Raw genomic sequence first — 20,933 nt, 5'->3', positions numbered from 1 at the left:
TGGGTTTTTTGTTTAGGGAACCAGTGTGATGCTAACTGCCGGTTGGCCTACAAAGTGACATCATACATGTACCACCCTATTAAGGCCATTACAAAGGCCATGACGTCATTTTGTTCTCGCAGCCCTGGTTTGGGAGTTGGGAGTTGAAATGTTCGGCACCTGCTTTTCTCGTGAAGTATGGAATGTCCTGCCCAGAACGAACTTTGTTCTTGTTCTTGGCACCTCGAGAAAAAGAACAAAAGCTTTACTCGTTACATTTTACATGGCACCTAACTTTTTCTGCAGCAGTTTATTTATGTGACATCGCCATCTACATGGCATTGAAGGAACTATATCTTGTGTGTTTTGCCTTTACTAAACCAAACTTGTCAACGAGGCTTTTTATTCGAATGTGAGTGAAGCAAGGAGGCTTTCACTATTTAATTTTACTTAACATTTTATGTAATTATTATATTGAAAAAACCTATTTGAAGAATATTGGTTTACTTATGCCCTTTTTGAGAATTTGAGCTTAACTGAGATTGAGTGTTTTGTAGATGTTTTAAGAGGCTGTTGTTTCAACCTTGATTTATTGTCAAATAAATCCCCATGGTTTCTCAGACAAGGTCCCCCGAGTCCCAGACTAAAATGCATGTTTAAGCTGTTTTAACTGAAAGCAAATTGCACTGATCTTAAAATATGTTAGTGCCATCGTTCTGTCTCGAGTAACAGTTTTTTCTAAGGCATGTTTATAAAAGCTAATTTAAACTAAGGCCTAATCCTGGCTTAATCTAAGACCTGTCTGTCTAGGCCTTAGACTTTTACTCAAACTGGCGACTTGTCATTTTCGCTGTAAGGTACAGTGAGGAAAATAAGTATTTGAACACCCTGCTATTTTGCAAGTTCTCCCACTTAGAAATCATGGAGGGGTCTGAAATTGTCATCGTAGGTGCATGTCCACTGTGAGAGACATAATCTATAAAAAAAAAAATCCAGAAATCACAATGTATGATTTTTTAACTATTTATTTGTATGATACAGCTGCAAATAAGTATTTGAACACCTGTCTATCAGCTAGATAGAATTCTGACCCTCAAAGACCTGTTAGTCTGCCTTTAAAATGTCCACCTCCACTCCATTTATTATCCTAAATTAGATGCACCTGTTTGAGGTCGTTAGCTGCATAAAGACACCTGTCCACCCCATACAATCAGTAAGAATCCAACTACTAACATGGCCAAGACCAAAGAGCTGTCCAAAGACACTAGAGACAAAATTGTACACCTCCACATGGCTGGAAAGGGCTACGGGGAAATTGCCAAGCAGCTTGGTGAAAAAAGGTCCACTGTTGGAGCAATCATTAGAAAATGGAAGAAGCTAAACATGACTGTCAATTAGGGGTGGGCGATATCTCGATATTTAAAATATATCGAGATATTTTTTAAACACGATATGGATTTTGACATATCGTATATATCGATATATTGTTTATATTTAATTCTGATTCCGCCACTTTGCTTGTTTGCCTTCTCTGTGCTGTGCTCGCGCCCGCTCGCTCGCCCCCCGCCTCCTTGATTTTGTTCCCCCTCCCCTCGCGTGTTGTTATGGCGGCGTCCGCAACCAGCTCGGAGGCTACAGAACTCGTCTTAAAAACAACTGGCTCTATTATATGGAGATACTTCGGTTTATAAGGCGTCAGACGAACTGCAGACAGATGTCTACTGCCATGAATGCCGACAGTTGGTTCTCAAACACTTGATCCAAGATACAGTTTACCTAGGCAGCATTACTTTGCGAGACAAGAACTCCCGCGACTGTACACTACGGAGAGAGAGCGGCTTGCTTGCTGGAGAAGGTTACTTACTATGCCCTTGATTTGAGTTGTTTTATTTTTGAATGAAAATTCATTATTTGCATGCGTTTTAAAGCCTTGCGCGTAGGGCACCATGCGCTTTCCCGAGTGCGTGCACTAAAAGCCTGTCAAACAAGTGATTACTGGACTAAATCTTACTGCGCTAATACTGTCAAATACACACAAGGTTAACATAAACACAGTCGGTTATGTCTAAAGTGAAAGTAAAATCGGCGTGTGTCTGTATATTAGATGCGTGAAAGTCTTAAATTGACAGCAGGGCAGCCTAGTGAACATATCACTAGGCTGTGATATGTCCTTAAAGGGACAGTTCACCTCTAAAATGATGTAATTATTTACTCACTCTAATGTTGTTCCAAACCTGTATTAATTTCTTCTGTTGAACACAGACAGCTGATGGTAGCGATTGACATTCATATTATTATTTCCTACAATGGGGACCAGCAACTGTTTGGTTTCCAATATTCTTCAAAATATATGTTACGTCCAACAGAAGAAAGAACTTTATTCAGGTTTAAAACAACTTGAGCGCGAGTAATCAATGACAGAATTTTCATTTTTGAGTGAACTATTCCTTTAGTGGTTAATAAAATAACAAAAGACAAAGACAAAATCACTCACGGCTCTTGACTGAAAAACTAATACAGTAGCTTTAATAAGAATCAATGTATATTTTATAGGGAAGTCTATGTAGTGTGTTATTTTTACATTTATTAATTCAATTTCATACTTAAATGCAGCTGTACAGCTCTGAGCTGCCAGTGTAAATCTTTATAAATATATATTTATTTTATATTATTCAGTGCACTAGGAATGTGTACAAGGTCTTTTAAAAGTAAAGTTTTAAGTTTAAGTAAGGTTTTTCAAGTCTTTTAAGTAAAATAAAGAAAGAGTATTGCAATAAATTTTTTTTAATTTTTTTCCTCTTTAAGCTCTTGCTGTTCGGCTAAGAATAGAATAGCAAAAATCTGATGCGACTAGCCATCAGAACCGAACCGAACCGAAAACCGTGGTAAAAAAACCGAGGTATGTATTGAATCGGGGACTTACTGTATTGTTGTATCCCTACTTTGTTCCTACATGTTCCTACAACTGCCTACCTCTTTGCACTTCAATAAAAAAAAGACTTTGTGGTATTTGGCATATTTGTTTTTGCAGTAGTTTTTGGGGGGTTATTTTTCCTGTAAAGATATCGAGATATATATCGTATATCGAGATATAGCAAAATATATTGAGATATATTTTTTGCTCCATATCGCCCAGCCCTACTGTCAATCTCCCTCGGACTGGGGCTCCATGCAAGATCTCACCTCGTGGGGTCTCAATGATCCTAAAAAAGGTGAGAAATCAGCCCAGAACTACACGGGAGGAGCTGGTCAATGACCTGAAAAGAGCTGGGACCACCGTTTCCAAGGTTACTTTTGGTAATACACTAAGACGTCATGGTTTGAAATCATGCATGGCACAGAAGGTTCCCCTGCTTAAACCAGTACATGTCCAGGCCCGTCTTAAGTTTGCTAATGACCATTTGGATGATCCAGAGGAGTCATGGGAGAAAGTCATGTGGTCAGATGAGACCAAAATAGAACTTTTTGGTCATAATTCCACTAAATGTGTTTGGAGGAAGAAGAATGATGAGTAAAATCCCAAGAACACCATCCCTACTGTGAAGCACTACCACCACGTGTGAGATGGTGGTCCAGTGGGTTAAACCATGGAACTGATATGCAGAAGGTTGCTGGTTCGATCCCAGCGGTCACCACCAGTGTGTCCTTGAGCAAGGCACTTTACTCCACGTTGCTCCAGGGGGATTGTCCCTGTAATAAGGGCACTGTAAGTCGCTTTGGATAAAAGCGTCTGCCAAATGACTAAATGTAAATGTAAGCATGGGGGTGGTAGCATCATGCTTTGGGGGTGTTTTTCTGCACATGGGACAGGGCGACTGCACTGTATTAAGGAGAGGATGACCGGGGCCATGTATTGCGAGATTTTGGGGAACAACCTCCTTCCCTCAGTTAGAGCATTGAAGATGGGTCGAGGCTGGGTCTTCCAACATGACAATGACCCGAAGCACACAGCCAGGATAACCAAGGAGTGGCTGTGTAAGAAGCATATCAAGGTTCTGCCGTGGCCTAGCCAGTCTCCAGACCTAAACCCAATAGAGAATCTTTGGAGGGAGCTCAAACTCTGTGTTTCTCAGCGACAGGCCAGAAACCTGACTGAACCAGAGAAGATCTGTGTGGAGAAGTGGGCCAAAATCCCTCCTGCAGTGTGTGCAAACCTGGTGAAAAACTACAGGAAACGTTTGACCTCTGTAATTGCAAACAAAGGCTACTGTACCAAATATTAACATTGATTTTCTCAGGTGTTCAAATACTTATTTGCAGCTGTATCATACAAATAAATAGTTAAGAAATCATACATTGTGATTTATGGATTTTTTTTTTTGATTATGTCTCTCACAGTGGACATGCACCTACGATGACAATTTCAGACCCCTCCATGATTTCTAAGTGGAAGAACTTGCAAAATAGCAGGGTGTTCAAATACTTATTTTCCTCACTGTATCTGTATGGTTATTTAGGTACTCTTTACACCTCTGCAAATCTGTTTCAAATCTATTTTTAGAGTTATATATTGTCTATATGAATGCTTCAAAAATGATGTAAAAACACCATAAAAATCAAGCCCATCAAGCCCCGCCCATATCAGCTGATCCGATTCCTATGCACTCAATTGGCAACTCTCAAACAGGGCGCGCGCCTTACTTAAACGCAGCTTCAGTTCTCTGCCTGCTTGGCTGCTTCGGCTGCACACTGCTTTGCAACCCACCTCCACCCCAGCTCCTCCTTAAACAGCGTTGTCGTGTAGATGGTGAAATCAGAGATTTCGGCTTGCTAAGTCGAAGTGTGCGCCGTTCTCTCCTTTGTTTGACGTCAGATTGTGTGCCGTTATCGCTTTTGTTTACATGAGTGGAGTCTATGCAATGGCGGACGTAGCTTTTAATAACTGCTAACAGTGCTTATCACATGTATACAGATACATGCAGTTATCTCATTGTATTGCAGAACAGAGGTGCCAGAATGCAATAATACAACATAGTAAGGCAAGCGTGTGAAGCTTCAGTCCACTCGGGCCCTGCCCCTGTGTACAATTACCTGTCACTGAGTCCAAAGTACACTTGTAGACGGGTTTCACTGAGCCCATGTGGCATCCCTCAGTGCATCGGTGCCGTGGATGGGACCCATGTGGAAATCAGGCAGCCAATCATAACGTGGTTTTGCGTTTTCATGTGGACAGAGATTTTTTTAAAACTGTGCTTGTGTGGACGCGATTGTTTTTTAAAACGGAGGAGGAAAAACTCTGGTTATAAAAATACCTGTGTATGTGTGGACTAGGCCTTAATCAATGTCATTCTGTTGTCATTGATGCAATGGGATTTCGCTGCCCTCCCAGTTTAAAAAATGTGAGGTTGTCCCCAGAATCGAGCTCATTAAAGGATGGGGAATTTAGAACAGAGTCATATCGCCAAATGTAAATTTAGCAAAATATGCCAATAAAAAGTTGACTAAAAGTTTGTCTATGGTGTTTTTGACTTAAGTGGACCTGATTGAAATATCATTAAATAGTACATATGATTCCAAATCATCTGAAAAAGTGAACGAATCATTCAGATTGGTGTCGTGAACCAAATAAACTGATTCAAACTTCACGAATCAGACATAATTTCTCATGGGTTGGATTAACATGAGCGTTAGTGAGTAAGTAATGACAGAATTCCTGGGTGGACGGTTCCCTTATATGTTAGATAATGTGTATTATTGCTTTATTTTGAATATTGTGCTGCACTTTATAATTTATAACTTTATAATTCACCATATTTTAAAAAATGTAGTATAATAGTTCAGAATATTTCCTTCTGAATTTCAATTTAGGAGCTTTTCAGAACCACTCTCAAGTGCCCGTCAGTGCAAGAAATGGGAAGAACAAGCCCGGCAATGTGCGCTAGAGGAATTGGAGATCTTTGCCAGAGAACCGACTCTTATCAACATCACAGCTGTTAATGCTCTGGGAAGCACAACACATATATGGCCACTTGTTTTTGAGCAGATAGGTGAGGTTTTCCATTGGCATCTTCCATTCCATTTATTCCACTGTCTATCTTTATTCCCTTTATTCAACTCTCTATCTGCTTTTGGAATATTTTCAAGGTCTTATTAGTGTTTACATTTTGATGCATATGCCATGATTTCCTATTGAGTGTTTTAATTCTTGTCCTTGGTTGTGTTGTAGTGAAACCTGATCATCCAGTGAATGTGAGTGTGATGGTAATGCCAGGCAGGAAGTTGTCTGTGCAGTGGGGTCCACCACCCACTTGGCCGGATCCTGTCAACTTTCTCCTGAAATACACAGTGAAATTCCACTGGGGCAAACCTGAGACAGCTAGAACTGTGAGTTTCCTATGTTCTACGGTGTTAAACACAACCACATTGCTTGCTGTAAAGTACTTAAAAAGCACCAAACAGAACAATTAAAGCAGTATTTGGAAAGTTACCTCATGCCTCAGGGAAATATGATGGTCATGTCATACTTTAACATTCTTTGTTTTCTAGCTTGGCCCTTATGAGTCTAACAAAATGGTTCTGAGTGGACTGTTGGCAGGAAGGACTTATTACATCCAAATATCTGCAAAGGACTTCCTTGATGATGGGCGGAACAGTGACTGGAGTGCGCCGATAAGTGCCACTATACCTATCAACTGATATGATGAATCACTACATTAACCAAACGTGTTACGTTTCAGTGTTTATTATGCCACCAAAGGGTAACTTTGTTTAAAAAGGCAATGCTAACCAATATGCAAGCTCAATGTGCAGAATTATCATAAACACACAGGATAGCTCCACTTGCAAATAATCACAAAGCATGTAAGTGTTCTTATCTTAACTTTATCCAACTGATTTTAACTGGGTTGTGAAACAATAAAATCACACTTTTTCAAGCAGCAAACAAATCTATACAGAAAAGTTTAATTAAGCTGGTTTCATTTGGAAATCACTTGATTTTTTAAATATAAAATAAGGAGTTTAAAATAATTTGTGAAGTATACTGGTGTTTTGCCAATCTAATGGTGTTGTAGTATTATTTATACACTATTATAGTATTTACATTGCGTGCAGAATTATTAGGCACGTTGATTTTCTGATCATATTTTTTTCTAGGCAAATTTTACCAATTCCAAACCACATTAATCTTTTATACTATTATTTTTTGTATTTAATCATTTATAAGTGATATATAATTGTTAATGAAGGCTGACAATTAAAACGCCTTATATTCAGGTGTGCAGAATTATTAGGCATGTTTTCTTTTACAGATAAAATGAGCCAAAAAAGAGATTTAACTCAGTCTAGAAAATTGCAACTTTTCATTTTCCGTCGGTCTTAGTACATGATGTAACTATACACATCACAACATGTAAATAGGAAAATGTTGGTGTTATTTTGTCATTTATTGAGCAGTAGGCTAGATGGAGCCGTTTACCTCCAGTCTTTGTGCTAAGCTAGGCTAGCGGTGTGTGCGTCAGACAGAGTTATGGCACGCACTGAGATGAGAATGGTGTGTATGGACTTATCTAACTCTGGGGGATACAATGAATAAGCTAAAGTCCCAAAAAGTCGACGTGTTCTTTTAAGGCATGACCATTGGACAGTGAAATGCTCATTGGGTCAGACAAAAACATGCAGGTGGCGGAGAAAAGACACATGTTAACTGCAAAAGAATTATTAATTAATGTGACGAATTAAGTGTGAAACCATCAGGAACCCTTAAGTCTCCAGCTCCACCATTTTCCAGAACTGCAACCTACCTGGAGTCTCCAGAAGTGAAGGTGTCAGGATCTCAGAGACTTAAGTTAGCTAAAGAATCCTAGAATCACAAGCTGAAGTGTTGTAAAATATATGAAGGTTTTTATATATATATATATATATATATATATATATATATAAAATTAATAGTAGATATTAAGATTAATGTGGTTTGGGATTGGTAAAATGTGCCTGGAAATAGTTTTTTTTCATATATATATTTTTTAAGCAATATTTTGAATTAGGTTTCATTTTTATATTTTCATTTTTATGTTAAAGTTAAAATTTTAGTTTGTCTAAGTTTTTTGTTTGTTTTAATATTTACATTCAGCTTGAATTAGTTTTTAGTTTTAGTCATTTTAGCTCTTCAACTTATTTTATTTCAGTTAGTTACCAACGCAACATATCTAATTTCCATTTAAGTTTGTTATGGTTATGGTTTTTCATCTAATATTTATATTTCATTATATTTCATTCATAAAAAGGTTTTTTTGTTAACGATAACAATTATTATAAACCCCATCCAGAAAAGAATGAAAGGAATAGTTCACACAAAAATTAATTATGCAATCCGCATTAATTGAAATTGCATGGGGAAAAATGATGACAGACTATTTTTATTTTGTGGCGGAATTATCCCTCTAAATAAAACGACTGATGTGAATGAAATGAAACAAAATACTCAAACATCTCCTTACACAAAATCAGATGTCAGGTAGTGAAGATTGTGACTGTTCCAGACTTTAGTTTTTCCCTAAACATAATTTCTTGACATATAATCAGCCAAATCCTGTTTTTGGTGCCAAAAAACTTGCATGAATTCAGTCTAATATGTCAGCAATCAGTGGCGTTACAAACTCCGAATGACGAACGCCCAGGGAAAAAGATGGTGCACGAGGCAGGTGCGCCGTCACCTTCTCTGGGCTGTGTGTGCCTGGGCCAGGCTTCCGCATGGCATCGATGGGAATGTTATGACGGCTTTGCATGGAGAAAGAAGGCTGTCTGTTCAAGTAGACACTCGGGTCTGTGCTGTTGTACCGGCAGGGCCCTGGTGTCATGGACAGATCCTCCGATGGACCGCCTGTATTCCTGCGTGCTGACATGCTGAAGCTGGCGCTGGAGGATTTGTTGGGGACGTGGGAACCGAAGAGGTTAGGTAAGGTGTAGCTGTTGGGGGCTGGTACAGGATCCACACTGCGGTAGCGTGTGCGGTAGGCCATGGTGTAAGACGGAGGTCTGTGGTGAAAGTTCAAAGGTGGAGCTTTCTCAGGACTGTAGGCTCCTGGTCCAGGAGTCTGGAATGTATCAGCTGATCAGAAACAGAGAATCAACAACTACTTTATTTGATTGTGTATGCCTTCTCACTGCAGTTAGACTGTTACAAACTATTATGCAAGTGACATATCAGTAGGATTTCAGTACATTAAACATTTAAGTTTTTCAAAGAAAGCGTCTGTTTGTCTATATTTTTAGAAAACTGGTATCAATCTCAGACAGGTTTGTTTGGTAGTGATCCACCTAAAGGTCTTTTAGGTAAATGGAAAACCGACTGAAAGAGGTTGCTCGACATTATAATGCAAGTCACAGTTCTCATGCAATATGGGGAGGAAGAAAGATCTTTCTGAAGATGAAACGCATGAAATGGCGCAATGTCTTGCAAAAGGCATGACTATTAAAAGTCATTATTACTATTTAACTATTAAAAGGTTTGAGAGTTATTTAGAGCACATAAACGTTCCTTAAAGGGTACATACACACAGTTTCTGCCAATCTCATGTTAATCTTGAGTACCTAGTAGTATTGCATCCTTCATATCTCAGAAGAGTCTTTAGTTTTATCACATTTATAAAAGACAGATATGCTGTACCGATTCTTTCCGAAAACAGCCAAGCTTGTGAAGGTGTGCAGTGGGCGGGGCTAAAGAGTCACAAGCACATACACACCTATGACACACAATACATCATGGCATTATCCCTGGATAACTTTCGATTCACTATACATTCGTGTTGTTTACATATATGCGCGATTATACGTGCCCCAATGAAACACAAATATTTGATGCAGTTTCACTCACCGCCTGCGGTTTCGATTCATGACTGGGAGCAAACAAACACACTTGCAGAACTCTGTTGCTGCTCCGGAAAAACAAACTGCTTCCACTGTTCCCTTACCGCTGGGTTATTTGGGAAGCTGAACAAGATTATCTTTCCCTCGCAACCAAAATCACACTTCTTTAGTGACATTGTTGATTTTGTGGCGCTGCAGACGGTAGAAGTGCCCATATAAGGAATTTATGATGTGATCATGATGTCATACAGGGCCATACTTAAAAAATATCCTGAAGGAGTGTATTTGGCACAGAAATACTCCGTAATATGTCCAACTCATAAAAAAAAAAAAATTGGCCCTGTTTAGCATGTGAATCCAACTCTTCAACAGCCTTTATCTGACGAGTTCTTCTGTGCTTTAAAAAAAACCCTAAAAACTTTAATCTGAATGTTTATTGTATTAAAATCCTACTAATATGTCAATTTCATAAAACTGATGTTTACTCTCTAAACACACAATACCATTGGTATTGTGCAAGATTCATCAGTACATGTTATTGCAAAAGGGGAAAAAAAACTACATTTTTCAACTGACATTAACAATTCCTTTTTTTTAAACCCCTATTTTCATGATTCAACCAATCGTATATTAATCAAATCAAGCCCCACCTTATTTTTTCTCACAGAGTGCAATAGTGCCCGTCCACTTTTTCATCAACCTGGCTTCTGGAAGTATTTTTCCCATTGGGATTTCAAAAAGTCCAGCTACCGTGAATCAACATTACAAACTTCGATTTGAAACAAAAAAGTATTTGAAAATCGAACTAAAAGACAAAGTCTGTGTCTTTACTGAGGGAAAGAACTACATTCCCATGAAACTTTGTGAATGAAAAACTAAATCAATAGATACATGTAAAACAACACTGTAAAAAAAAAAGTTGCTGCCCTACATTTTTAAGTACAATCAACTTGGATGTTTAAGTCATTTCAACTTAAATTGCATTAAGCTGACTTAATCTTGTATAACTTTGTATAAAGAAAATTGCTTAACTTATTTTGATGAGTTACAGCAATGTAAAAACAAATGTTGTCATAAATTATTGATTTCATAACTTCACATTTATTTGTATAGCGCTTTTCACAGTACATATAGTTTCAAAGCAGCTTTACAGAAAATGCACGTCATATAATTTTTTACAGTATTATTGATTTAAAGATGTTGATTATGTACACAGAGAAACAACATTTATTGCAAAATATGCATATACATACAAATATTTAAGGAGTTTGAGAGCATATAGGGACACCGACTCTATTGCGTCATTCGCTGTCCTTCATTGGAGTTAGAGAGTGCTAAAGAATTTATTGGCCGTGATTTGCTTGTTAGTGGATATTTCTGAGCAAAATCATTGGGTAATGAAGAGAATCTGCTGTTAAACATGATTATTAAGTTGAAATAATTTGGGCTGGTGGCTTCAACAAAAGCATATACCATCTATTAACAACCTCATTGCTCACAATAAAGGTTCTCTTTAAAAATCAAAGAAAATTCCCTGATGGAGAAAATGTATGTGATTTTTACTTCCGCAACCCGACTGTTTCATTCAGAAATATGTAACATTACAGAAGTAAAACTGGTTGACATATTGACTTCATACAGTCTAATGTTACCTAGACCTGTACTTCAGTTGTGAAAAGGTCCTGGATAAATACGTTTAATAAAAAAGCTGAAAACATCATCAGATCAGATCAGATCAGATGAAAACCCACCTGTCTTCTTCTTTCTACCCAGCATGGAATACGACGGGGTACCGTCTCTCCCGAAGCGCGTCATTTTGGCATCTACATGATACTGCGGCCCCGGACTGGAATCCACAGACACCACTATTCAAAAGCAACATTACGAGAAAACAAACCAGAATTGACTGAATTTGGTAGACATGCAAACAACAGTTTTAGGCTCAAGCCTTCCCTGCTGTGACTAGTGCCGTGCTCTACTGTTTGAGCCACAGGAATGCTATTTAACATGAATTAAAATAATATGGATCAAAATCAAGCATATGGGTTTTATTAGCTTAATATGCCAGAGAAATCACATTTATCATTTTATTGCATGCCGTTGTTTGTGATATAAAGTCCAGATGTGCGAGACGTTTTCTCGTATTAATACTTTGATCAAACTGGGTGTTCTCAATCCTCTCCAATTTCTTCCAAACAACAAGTGTTACATGTCATTAATTAGGCGTGTTAGTTTGTGCCTGTGTGGAAATCCACCTGCATTGTAGACGCTAATTAATCTATAAAATTATCAGTCCATAAGTGCCATGTTGATATATATGTACTTTCTGCATGAACAAGCATGTTAAAAGCATTCTCAAGTGATTAAACCAAGCATTAGTTCAGTGGATCATGTCATCTGTCAGTGTGAGAAGTGTTTGATGTCATGTCTTGTCACTCACTGTTGCTGCTCATGCGGCTGTGGAAGGAATAGGCCGGGCTGCTGGGTTTGGTGTAGTCATGGTTTATGTAACCGATAGTGGGCGGAAGAGCATAACGCCCAGGCCCGGGCCCTGCAGGCATAAACAAAGTTTAGCATTTATTACTGGATGTGTTTTGGGTAATGCATGGAAAATAATATGTAAATCCTGTATTGGTTAACATTATGCGGTAAAAAAAAAGAAAACTTGCTGTATTACCAATGGGACATAAATAATAGTAAAATAAAAGGTAAATAATCACAGTTGGGGAGTAACTAAATACATGTAACTTAGGTAACTTACGTATTTAAAATGCAAAATTTGAGTAATTTAAATTTGAGTTACATTTTAAATGGGTGGTAATCAAATTACAGTTACATCCGAAAAGTGATTACTTTGAATTTTAATGTCATTTAAACATTAATGTACTGTAACGGGCAATTAAATGTAAACAGCAATTGGTGATTCTCAGACTCTGACAGTCTGCAAAAGCTTCCTAAGATACAGTTCTGCACATAAATTGCATAGTCCTTGCAGAATATGCAATTTTTTTTGTAATTTTAACAAAATGAGAGGGATCTGGGATCATAAAAATAGCATGTTACTTTTATTTAGTAGCATACGGTCCTGAATATGCCATTTCACATAATAGATGTTTACATATCCTCCACAAGACAAAATGACTGAATTTATAGAAATGTACACATTCAAAAATTGAAATCCCCTTGAAGCTTAAATGTCTGTCATTACCTGGATGATCCATGACTGTTTTCATGTTTCATGTGAAGTAATTTGTAACTGCGACTTTTTATCTCACAATGCTGAATGATTCTTTTCTGAGAATTTTGTGATATAAACTCGCAATTGTGAGGGGAAAAAAAGAGACATGTTTTTCTGAGAATTGTGACTTATCTCACAATTCTCACGTTATAACACTCAATAGGGAGTTTAAATCTCACAAATCTGAGAAATAAAAGTCAGAAATGTGAGATAAAAAACTCGCAAATACCTTTTAAATATATATATATATATATATATATATATATATATATATATATATATATATATATATATATATATATATATATATATATATATATATATATATAGTGGCGGAAACAAGCTTCCATACAACACAATGCATTAAGAGCAGGGGGTGAAAACTTTTGAACAGGATGATGTGTACATTTTTCTTATTTTGTTTAAAGATCATATTTTTTTTTCATTTAGTACTGCCCTTCAGAAGCTAATAATTACAAGTTTCCCAGAAGACAAAATAAGTAGAATTTACCCTGTTCATCCAATTCAAAAAGCATTGTGCTGCCTTCTTAAGCATCAGCAGTTTTTTTTCTTTTCTTTTTTTCTAAGAAAAGCATTTTTTGCTCCAAGAAATATTGTGGAAAACTGATGTTGTTTAAAATAATATGCAGAGAAAAACCCAGTCCTATGTTTGGTGGTCCCTTTGTGTTAGATCCCTTATTAGTATTACAAAGTATTCTAAAGTATTTAGATTAAGTTACAAAACGTGTGTGTACTCTAACGAAATACATTACAAATTACTTTTTAAAGCATGTAATCTGTAGTGAAATACATTATAAAAGTAACCTTCCCAAGCCTGTAAATAATAAATAAATTATGGTTGTATTTATAAGCAGGGTTATTATCACTACAGTAGAAGTATCAAAAACATTTTTATTTTTAACTAAAATGCTTTTTAGCCTTTATTAATTGAATTGTGTTGGGTAGTTAAAAATAATCTGTAAAAACTGTATTGGTTAACATTATGCGGTAAAAAAAAAGAAAGAAAACTTGTATTACCAATGGTAAAATAAAGGTAAATAATAAATAAATTATGATTGTATTTATAAGCAGGGTTATTATCACTACACTAAAACTATTAAAAACATTTTTATTAAATGAAATAAAGGTGAAAAACAAACTATGAAAATTGGAAAAGTAACTCAAATTACTAACTGGAAAATAACTGAAATAAAAATAAATTAAACCTAGTAATATTTTAAATAATAACAATAAAAACCAACATAAAAAATTAAAACAACAATGAAAATGAATGCTGGAAATATAAAAAATAAAAGCTAATAGTGTATAAATAATACTAATTTTTTTTGAAAAAATCTGCTATATAGGCGTATTAATTTCATTAGTCAATATAAGTTATGCATCTGCTAGCTATGTTCCTCAGAGTCATTTCCTTTTTATTAAAACTAAAATAAAACTATGGAATGTGATTCATGTGAGACATAAAAGGTCACACATGCTGTGCACATTTCTAAAGTCCAGGAGAACCTTGGCTGTAAACTTTCATTTGGAATCGTATGAATTTTGTTGCACAGTTAAGTGTCACACAACCTTTTCAAAGCGCTGGCCAAAAGAAGAAAAAAGAAAAAGGAAGAACAGACAAAAGAAGTTCTATTCTCAGAATGATACAAGCAGGTGTTGCAATAAAAGACCTAACTGACAGTTTCTTTCATCAAACTGCCAATCCACTCTCGAGAGCCAAATAGGAGCATGCAGTGCATGTTTGAACTACTTACAGAGCCCTGCGCTAAAATAAATCGTCAGATCTCCTCGCTTTGCTGAATAATTCTTTCGACACAATCATTTGCACAAATGGATCTACTGAAAAGAGCGGTCACAAACTCACCTCGTTCCCTGCCAGCAATGATGGGGCGCCGTCTCACCACTTCCCCCATGCCGCGTATATTTTCTGGCTATAGCTTAAAGAGCTGACAGCAAAATCAGCAGCAAGAGTGCTCAAGGAGGTCCGGTAAAGGTTGAAGTTTCAGTGTAGACACACTGGAGAAATACAACTGCGGCCTGAATAATAAATGAATCGTACAAGCACAAGAAACCTTACCCTTGTCCAGGCTACAAGAACTTCCATCTCAATATCTTTACGCATAACAGATTTCCAGACATCCATCACAGACTACAAAGGACACCTACAGTTACACCTTGGCAACTTATGTGTAAACGACAGCTAATGAACTAATTACACAATGCGAGACAGTCAACAGCTGTGTGAAATTGCTAATAGAACAACAAGATTATGTGTTAATAGCCGCCTCAAATGTATAGATATTCTCTACTTCATTCATCGACTTGTGATATAAAAATATTGGTGACAGACACTTTACAATAAGGTCTGATTTGTTAACAATGCATTAACTAACAATTAGCTATGTATTTGTACAGCATTTATTAATAAAAAAATGTTTTGTTAGTTTACAGTACGTTAACTATATACATAACAGAGTCAACTTTTGATCCTAAAAATGTGTCGCTTTAGATTAGGGTTCAATTCTCTTTATTAACTAACTATGAACTCAATAAACTCCTAATTACTGCTTATTAATAGTTAATAAGGTAGATGTTAAGTTTAGGTATTGGGTAGGATTAGGGTTGTAGAATATGCCATTAATATCTGCTTTATAACTACTAATAAACAGCCAATATCCTAGTAATATGCATGCTAATAAGCTACTAGTGAGAATTGGACCATAAACATAAAAAAATGCATTAGTAAATGTTGAGATTAATGCTGCGTTCCAGGTAGGTTTTTGAGCCCGTAAGTTTCGACTTTAAACCACGACTTATGACTTTGTAGCGCAAAGTCACGCCAAACTGCCTGATCGCAAGGAATAGTGGTAGCTAGATGTAAACAAAGCATGGCTCATTTGCAATCTTTTCTATCGCCAAAGGTGCTTACTCTTTGCTTATTTGAGGGAAAGGGAGGAGAAAAAACAGTGCATAAGGCAAGAGAAGCTGTTATACCTTTTATTTTACGTTATTCGTATATTACAACGCATCTGTAGGGGCTGCCATTGTTTTTTCGCGGGCTATGTGACATCAGAGCGCGTAACTGGGAGTACATCGATCTAGTACGAGTTCACGGGTGGGAAGTCACGGGTTTGACTGCCGTTCCAGTGCACTTTCACGGGTAGAAGGTTGGAAAAACAGGGGTTACGGGTTGCCTGGAACGCGGCTCAACAGATTAATAAATGCTGTAGAAGTATTGCTCATTGTTTGTTCATTTCAAAGGAACACTCCACTTTTTTTTTTTAAATAAGCTCATTAAGGTAGACGGAAAATGAAAAGTTGCAATTTTTCTAGGTCACAGAGAGTGCTGGGGACTAATTTCAGGCGCTGCGTCATATCATTGCAGCAACTTTTCATTTTCCGTCGGCCTTAGTACACGATGTAACTACAGAAGAGTCGAGTTTTAAATAGGAAAAATATCTAAACTCTTTGGTCATTTTTTGAGTGAGATGCTAACGGTCTAATCAGATTCAATGATCTATGCGAAGCAATGCTAAAAGTGCTACCACCAGACCTGGAGATCGGCCGAATGGATTCGAAAACGGTAAAACTCAACTGTTTAACTCAAGGGGAGTTGGAAAATGAGCCTATTTTCAAAAAAAGTGGAGTGTTCCTTTACACTAATGTAGTTAACTAATGTTAAAGGTGCACTATGTAATTTTTCCGTCCACTAGAGGTCGCCAGTTCAAAACAAAGGCGTAGTTTGTTGACGGCATGTTAGAGCGCAGAATCTTAGGACATGTGGTCTTCACCTCACAGTCAGTGGGAAAGAATTGGGACAGGACTCGGGCAGAAATCATGTTGATGGATGTGATTATTAACGTTACTAGTATGAAGCAGAGCAGGACCGAGTGTTGTGAAGCTGAGAAAGACCGCTGGAGCGATTGTTAATGAGAAGAGCGGCGGGACTTTTATTATGACACAGTCGCCGGCGCCACTTCCGGTTTTCCGGTCATGAGTATGAGGTATCGCAGCTCTGTTTATCATATTAGATACATCTGAGTGTATTGAAAATGATGTTATGACGTTCACTCGGCGACTGCTATGACACTTGTTCACACTGCAGTGAGAGTAAAGCGTTTCTGCAGAATAAAACCGGAAACCGAGGTTAAGGCAGATATGACGCAATCGACAGGCGACTCCCTTACACATCCCGGTTCCTTGGTAAAAATAGCAATTTCTCACGATTTACAAATAGTTGGAAACATTTGGGATATTGCACGTACTCAACTGAACAAAATGTATAACACTGGTTTTTGGATATTTTACCGAAAATGTTTTACATAGTGCACCTTTAACCAACGAAACCTTATTGTAAAGTGTTACCGTAATATTTTCACCACATTCATATGTTTAGCACATTTTCTGAATATTTTACATTACAAATGAATGACAGTTCAATAGGTTAGTAGGTGAAAGTAAAGTGGGTGAACTCTGATAAATAAAACATAAAATGGATGTTACATTGACAGAATCTGTTCCCATGGACACCTTCAACTAGTACTCAAAACAGAAAACTTCTGGAAACCTGCTCTCGTTTCTATGGCATAGTTTTACATTAGGATGTCCCATATCACGTTACTCTGATTTAACAGTGTGAAGCTACTGCAAACAAATGATGCGTTGCTTTAAAACAGTCTAGCGTCTCTTTGGCAGCTCTAAACCGATTAAATGCTAAATGTAAAACTTAATATCACACTAAGAAAGTGGGTCTCGTGAAAGCCGAGATGTCATCCCTGACCAGTGAGCGTACATTAAACATTAACCTGCTCTATCTTCAGACTCTATGAGCAGGTAATACTACAGCTGACCTCTGACATGCAGGACTAAAGAGGCGCAGGTCAAGTTACCTTCGAGTTTTTGAATTTGCATCTAAACAGATCTGTCACCTGGTTTGCATATAGCTGGTACAATAACTCACCATCAACATACACTCCAAGAGTTTGATACCTTAAGAGCTTTAAATAAAAAGCAGGGAATGTCATTCTGCAACTTGATACCAAGCATATTATTGATCTCTGTACCATGAAAGTGCTTGAGGACTCACTTTACAAACACTTATTTGTGAAATAATACTCCAACAAGTACAGAGATTATGGTTACAGTCAGGGTCATTGTTAGAAGAGCATAGACCGTTTTTATTTGAAGTCAGTTTTGAAATCACATGGCTAAAATGTTAAGGACTCTAAACCCAATGGCCTAAAGCGTTTTTTGTTCTTTGTGGGTGTCACTTAGGGAAAAGTGAAATACGGACCGTGGAAGAGGCCAGTGTAAGAGCACTAATTTAACCAGACAACTGCTCGTACACACATTAATCTTTTTCCCTGTAGAGAATCATGTTCTGGCAAAACACTTCTGCTTTGTGCTATTGTGATTTTTGCCATTTCTGGATCTGTTTGGACCTTTTTTTCTTGTATTGTACTTCTTTAAAAGTCATTTCAAAATCAGTATTGTTGTCTTGATTTCGAAGTAAAAATATCTAAACATCCATAAAGATAAATAACCTCTTGATAGTCTTGTTTTCAGAGTATATCCCTAAAAGTTGCAATGTATAAAAAGTAGTTACCCTAATTGTTTTAACTTGTTTAAGCATACATCTAATAAAATGTATTGATGCTAAAGCTTAAAACAAGAAAAACAAAGATTCCAATGTAGTAAGAAGAACTTACATTCTCTGAAAACAAATTTTCTGAAGGTTATAAGACAAAAATACTGATTTTTTTTTACTGTCAAAAAGTTAAAAAGTTCATAGGCTTTATCTTAAAGAAGGATTTTATGAACAATATTAGAGTTTAACAATTCAGTCAATAATAATATAATCTACCTACACATAACTTAAGAGTCAAAACATAACTTTAAATTTAAATATGCGGATACAATTCAGTACAAAAATAAAAGCAGTAAAATGTCTCAATACATAAAAATATTTTCAAACAGTTCAATGCTACAAACACAGTTACAGTTTTGTAACTGCAACACATGTATAAAAGACGAGGGAGAACATTGGTTGGCCAAAACTTTCCTCTCCATTCATTAAATGGCCATTTTAGAAGTCCACTCTGGGTTTCCAACATGTTCATTTGGTCGTAGTGAGTCAAATGCAGCGGGAATTAGGTCTATTTCTAAGTATTGATATGTTCAGCATTGCATTGCAACTTCTGAGAGGCAATGCACCGGTTACGTAAAGAAATAGGAGACTAAAAGTGGCAAGATGTTCTGTGAGGTATACCTGTCAATTTGTTTTAGGTAAACTGCTGTAGAATAGTCACAACCGTCACACATTCACGAAAGTTATCTTTGGTAAAACTGGATGGTCTTACAATTCTTCCAGTTGTCTTGAAGTTACGCAAAACGTTCGCTGAAAAACATCCAGACATTTGTCCGTGAGGAACCTCCTTAACATACAGGTCGGGCTAAAGTTAGCAAGATCTGAAAAAGTCACGGGTCCACGTATAGACCATGCGTCACGTCAGCTAATCGTGGCTCGTGCATAGCCATCCTCTAGGTAAATGTGCAAATGATGACCTGTAATGAATTGCTCCCCGACACGATCAAGAACTTGTCTCCACGGATAGCGAGATGCGAGGATATAGTCCACGTGTATAGTATAAGGCATTATAGAGAACTGCACAATTCAATCTGTGTCCAAGGGACCAAATGCCCATCACCTTTTGTAGTTTGAACATCCCGTTTTGATTCCAGCTTTACTTTAAACTTTTTTGCACTGAGCCAAGCAGCGGTCTGGAAAATGTGAATTCTTCCACAGTGTGCTGTTGTTGTTAAATGTTCTGCCTGCCAGGAGCGACGTGCTATGATTTATCTCCTTGAAGAACCTGAAAGCAGACAATATTACAGTAATCAGATAAACGCCCCAGAACATGTAAGGCTTCAAATAGCCATTCAAAAACAATCCGAGATCTTGGTTTCTGCACGGAAAAATTATCTTCGCATATTTGCTGTTTAGACATTTAGGTAACTGCTACGGGTTTATCTTTAGTTGGTAACGTCATCCAATATGATGCAGTCACATCTTTCCCGACACTCTTCTGTGATGCTGACAAGCATTTGGGTTGTGTTTTTTTTTCGTACAACACAGACCACAGCGCACTAGAGACACATGAAAGGCGCAAATAGTCACTTCTCGAGTGAAGGACAAACCCTGTCATTTCCCAAACAAGATTAGTGTGGAATCTGACAGATGCGAACCCAGAACTAAATACATATGTTGAATGATACTCGCCATGCAGAACTTCATCACTCAAGTTTATTTAAATAGTCCGGTTTACTTCAATGGTTTATGAAAAGTTACCTGAAATCATATGAGTCGCCTCATGTTATTTACTTCTGTGGTTACCGAGCAAAACACAGGAAACCCAGTACAATAACACAAGAGGCACTTTAATTCAATTAACTCGGGTAACTCCAATAACTCAAGGCAATGGATCCAGTCTCGCAGTGTTATGAGAGCAAATATTCCTGGCATAACACAGTTAAAGAAACTGAAGCTGAAGAAAACCAGACACTTAAACCGTGATTAATGGGTATTGGGTTGAAAAACAAGTGGAATGCGAAAGAAAATCTCCTTACCTACCTGGTTGCGTGTTTTGTGAGATTTCTGCAGCCAGACCCGCCACTGATCATAAAGTTTGATGCTCATGCCGCTGCAACCGTAGGCGTGTTTGCGCACCCAGCCAAAGAACTGCTTCAAGTCCCGCCGCAACGTGGAGTTCTGCTGCCCTGCCTTTGAGTCACATGACCCTGTCAGCAGCCGCTCTGCAGGGTGAAAGACAAAAATCAACACGTGTCCATCCAGGGAGACAAGCGCCTATCGTGCATGCGTCGAGCTTAT

The 20,933-nt window shown here is 37.4% G+C and overlaps 3 protein-coding genes across 5 annotated transcripts in view; 1 reads left to right on the top strand and 2 right to left on the bottom strand.

Annotated features, from left to right (window-relative positions):
* Nucleotides 1-7,253, top strand: part of ebi3 (Epstein-Barr virus induced 3) — a 28,354-nt gene extending 21,101 nt beyond the window's left edge. The window contains exons 4-6 of one of the 2 annotated variants that reach the window (XM_079818810.1): nucleotides 5,788-5,966; nucleotides 6,146-6,303; nucleotides 6,466-7,253. In XM_079818810.1, the coding sequence (XP_079674936.1) occupies nucleotides 5,788-5,966; nucleotides 6,146-6,303; nucleotides 6,466-6,615 (487 nt within the window). In that variant the 3' untranslated portion in view covers nucleotides 6,616-7,253. The remainder of the gene's footprint in view (nucleotides 1-5,787; nucleotides 5,967-6,145; nucleotides 6,304-6,465) is intronic. The other variant, XM_079818809.1, reaches the window with a different exon arrangement.
* A 1,287-nt stretch (nucleotides 7,254-8,540) lies between these two features.
* odf3l2a (outer dense fiber of sperm tails 3-like 2a) lies at nucleotides 8,541-14,958 on the bottom strand (the record flags this gene model as incomplete). Its single annotated transcript, XM_079819400.1, has 4 exons — nucleotides 8,541-9,028; nucleotides 11,538-11,651; nucleotides 12,227-12,337; nucleotides 14,910-14,958. 4 exons carry the CDS (start codon nucleotides 14,956-14,958, stop codon nucleotides 8,541-8,543), a joined length of 762 nt encoding a protein of 253 aa, XP_079675526.1.
* Nucleotides 14,959-18,179: 3,221 nt separating this feature from the next.
* The window catches only part of crlf1a (cytokine receptor-like factor 1a), a 21,885-nt gene continuing 19,131 nt past the window's right edge, over nucleotides 18,180-20,933 (bottom strand). Inside the window, exons 8-9 of one of the 2 annotated variants that reach the window (XM_079819855.1) lie at nucleotides 20,676-20,857; nucleotides 18,180-19,917 (exon numbers count right to left, since the gene is read on the bottom strand). In XM_079819855.1, the coding sequence (XP_079675981.1) occupies nucleotides 19,894-19,917; nucleotides 20,676-20,857 (206 nt within the window). In that variant the 3' untranslated portion in view covers nucleotides 18,180-19,893. Of the gene's footprint in view, nucleotides 19,918-20,671; nucleotides 20,858-20,933 lie in introns of both variants that reach the window. The other variant, XM_079819856.1, reaches the window with a different exon arrangement.

The sequence above is a fragment of the Gobio gobio genome (genome assembly GCF_949357685.1).
Source record: "Gobio gobio genome assembly, chromosome: 6".
Taxonomy (NCBI): Eukaryota; Metazoa; Chordata; class Actinopteri; order Cypriniformes; family Gobionidae; genus Gobio; species Gobio gobio.
Note: the sequence above shows the minus strand (reverse complement) of the source record. Positions and strands in the feature narration are given on the sequence as shown.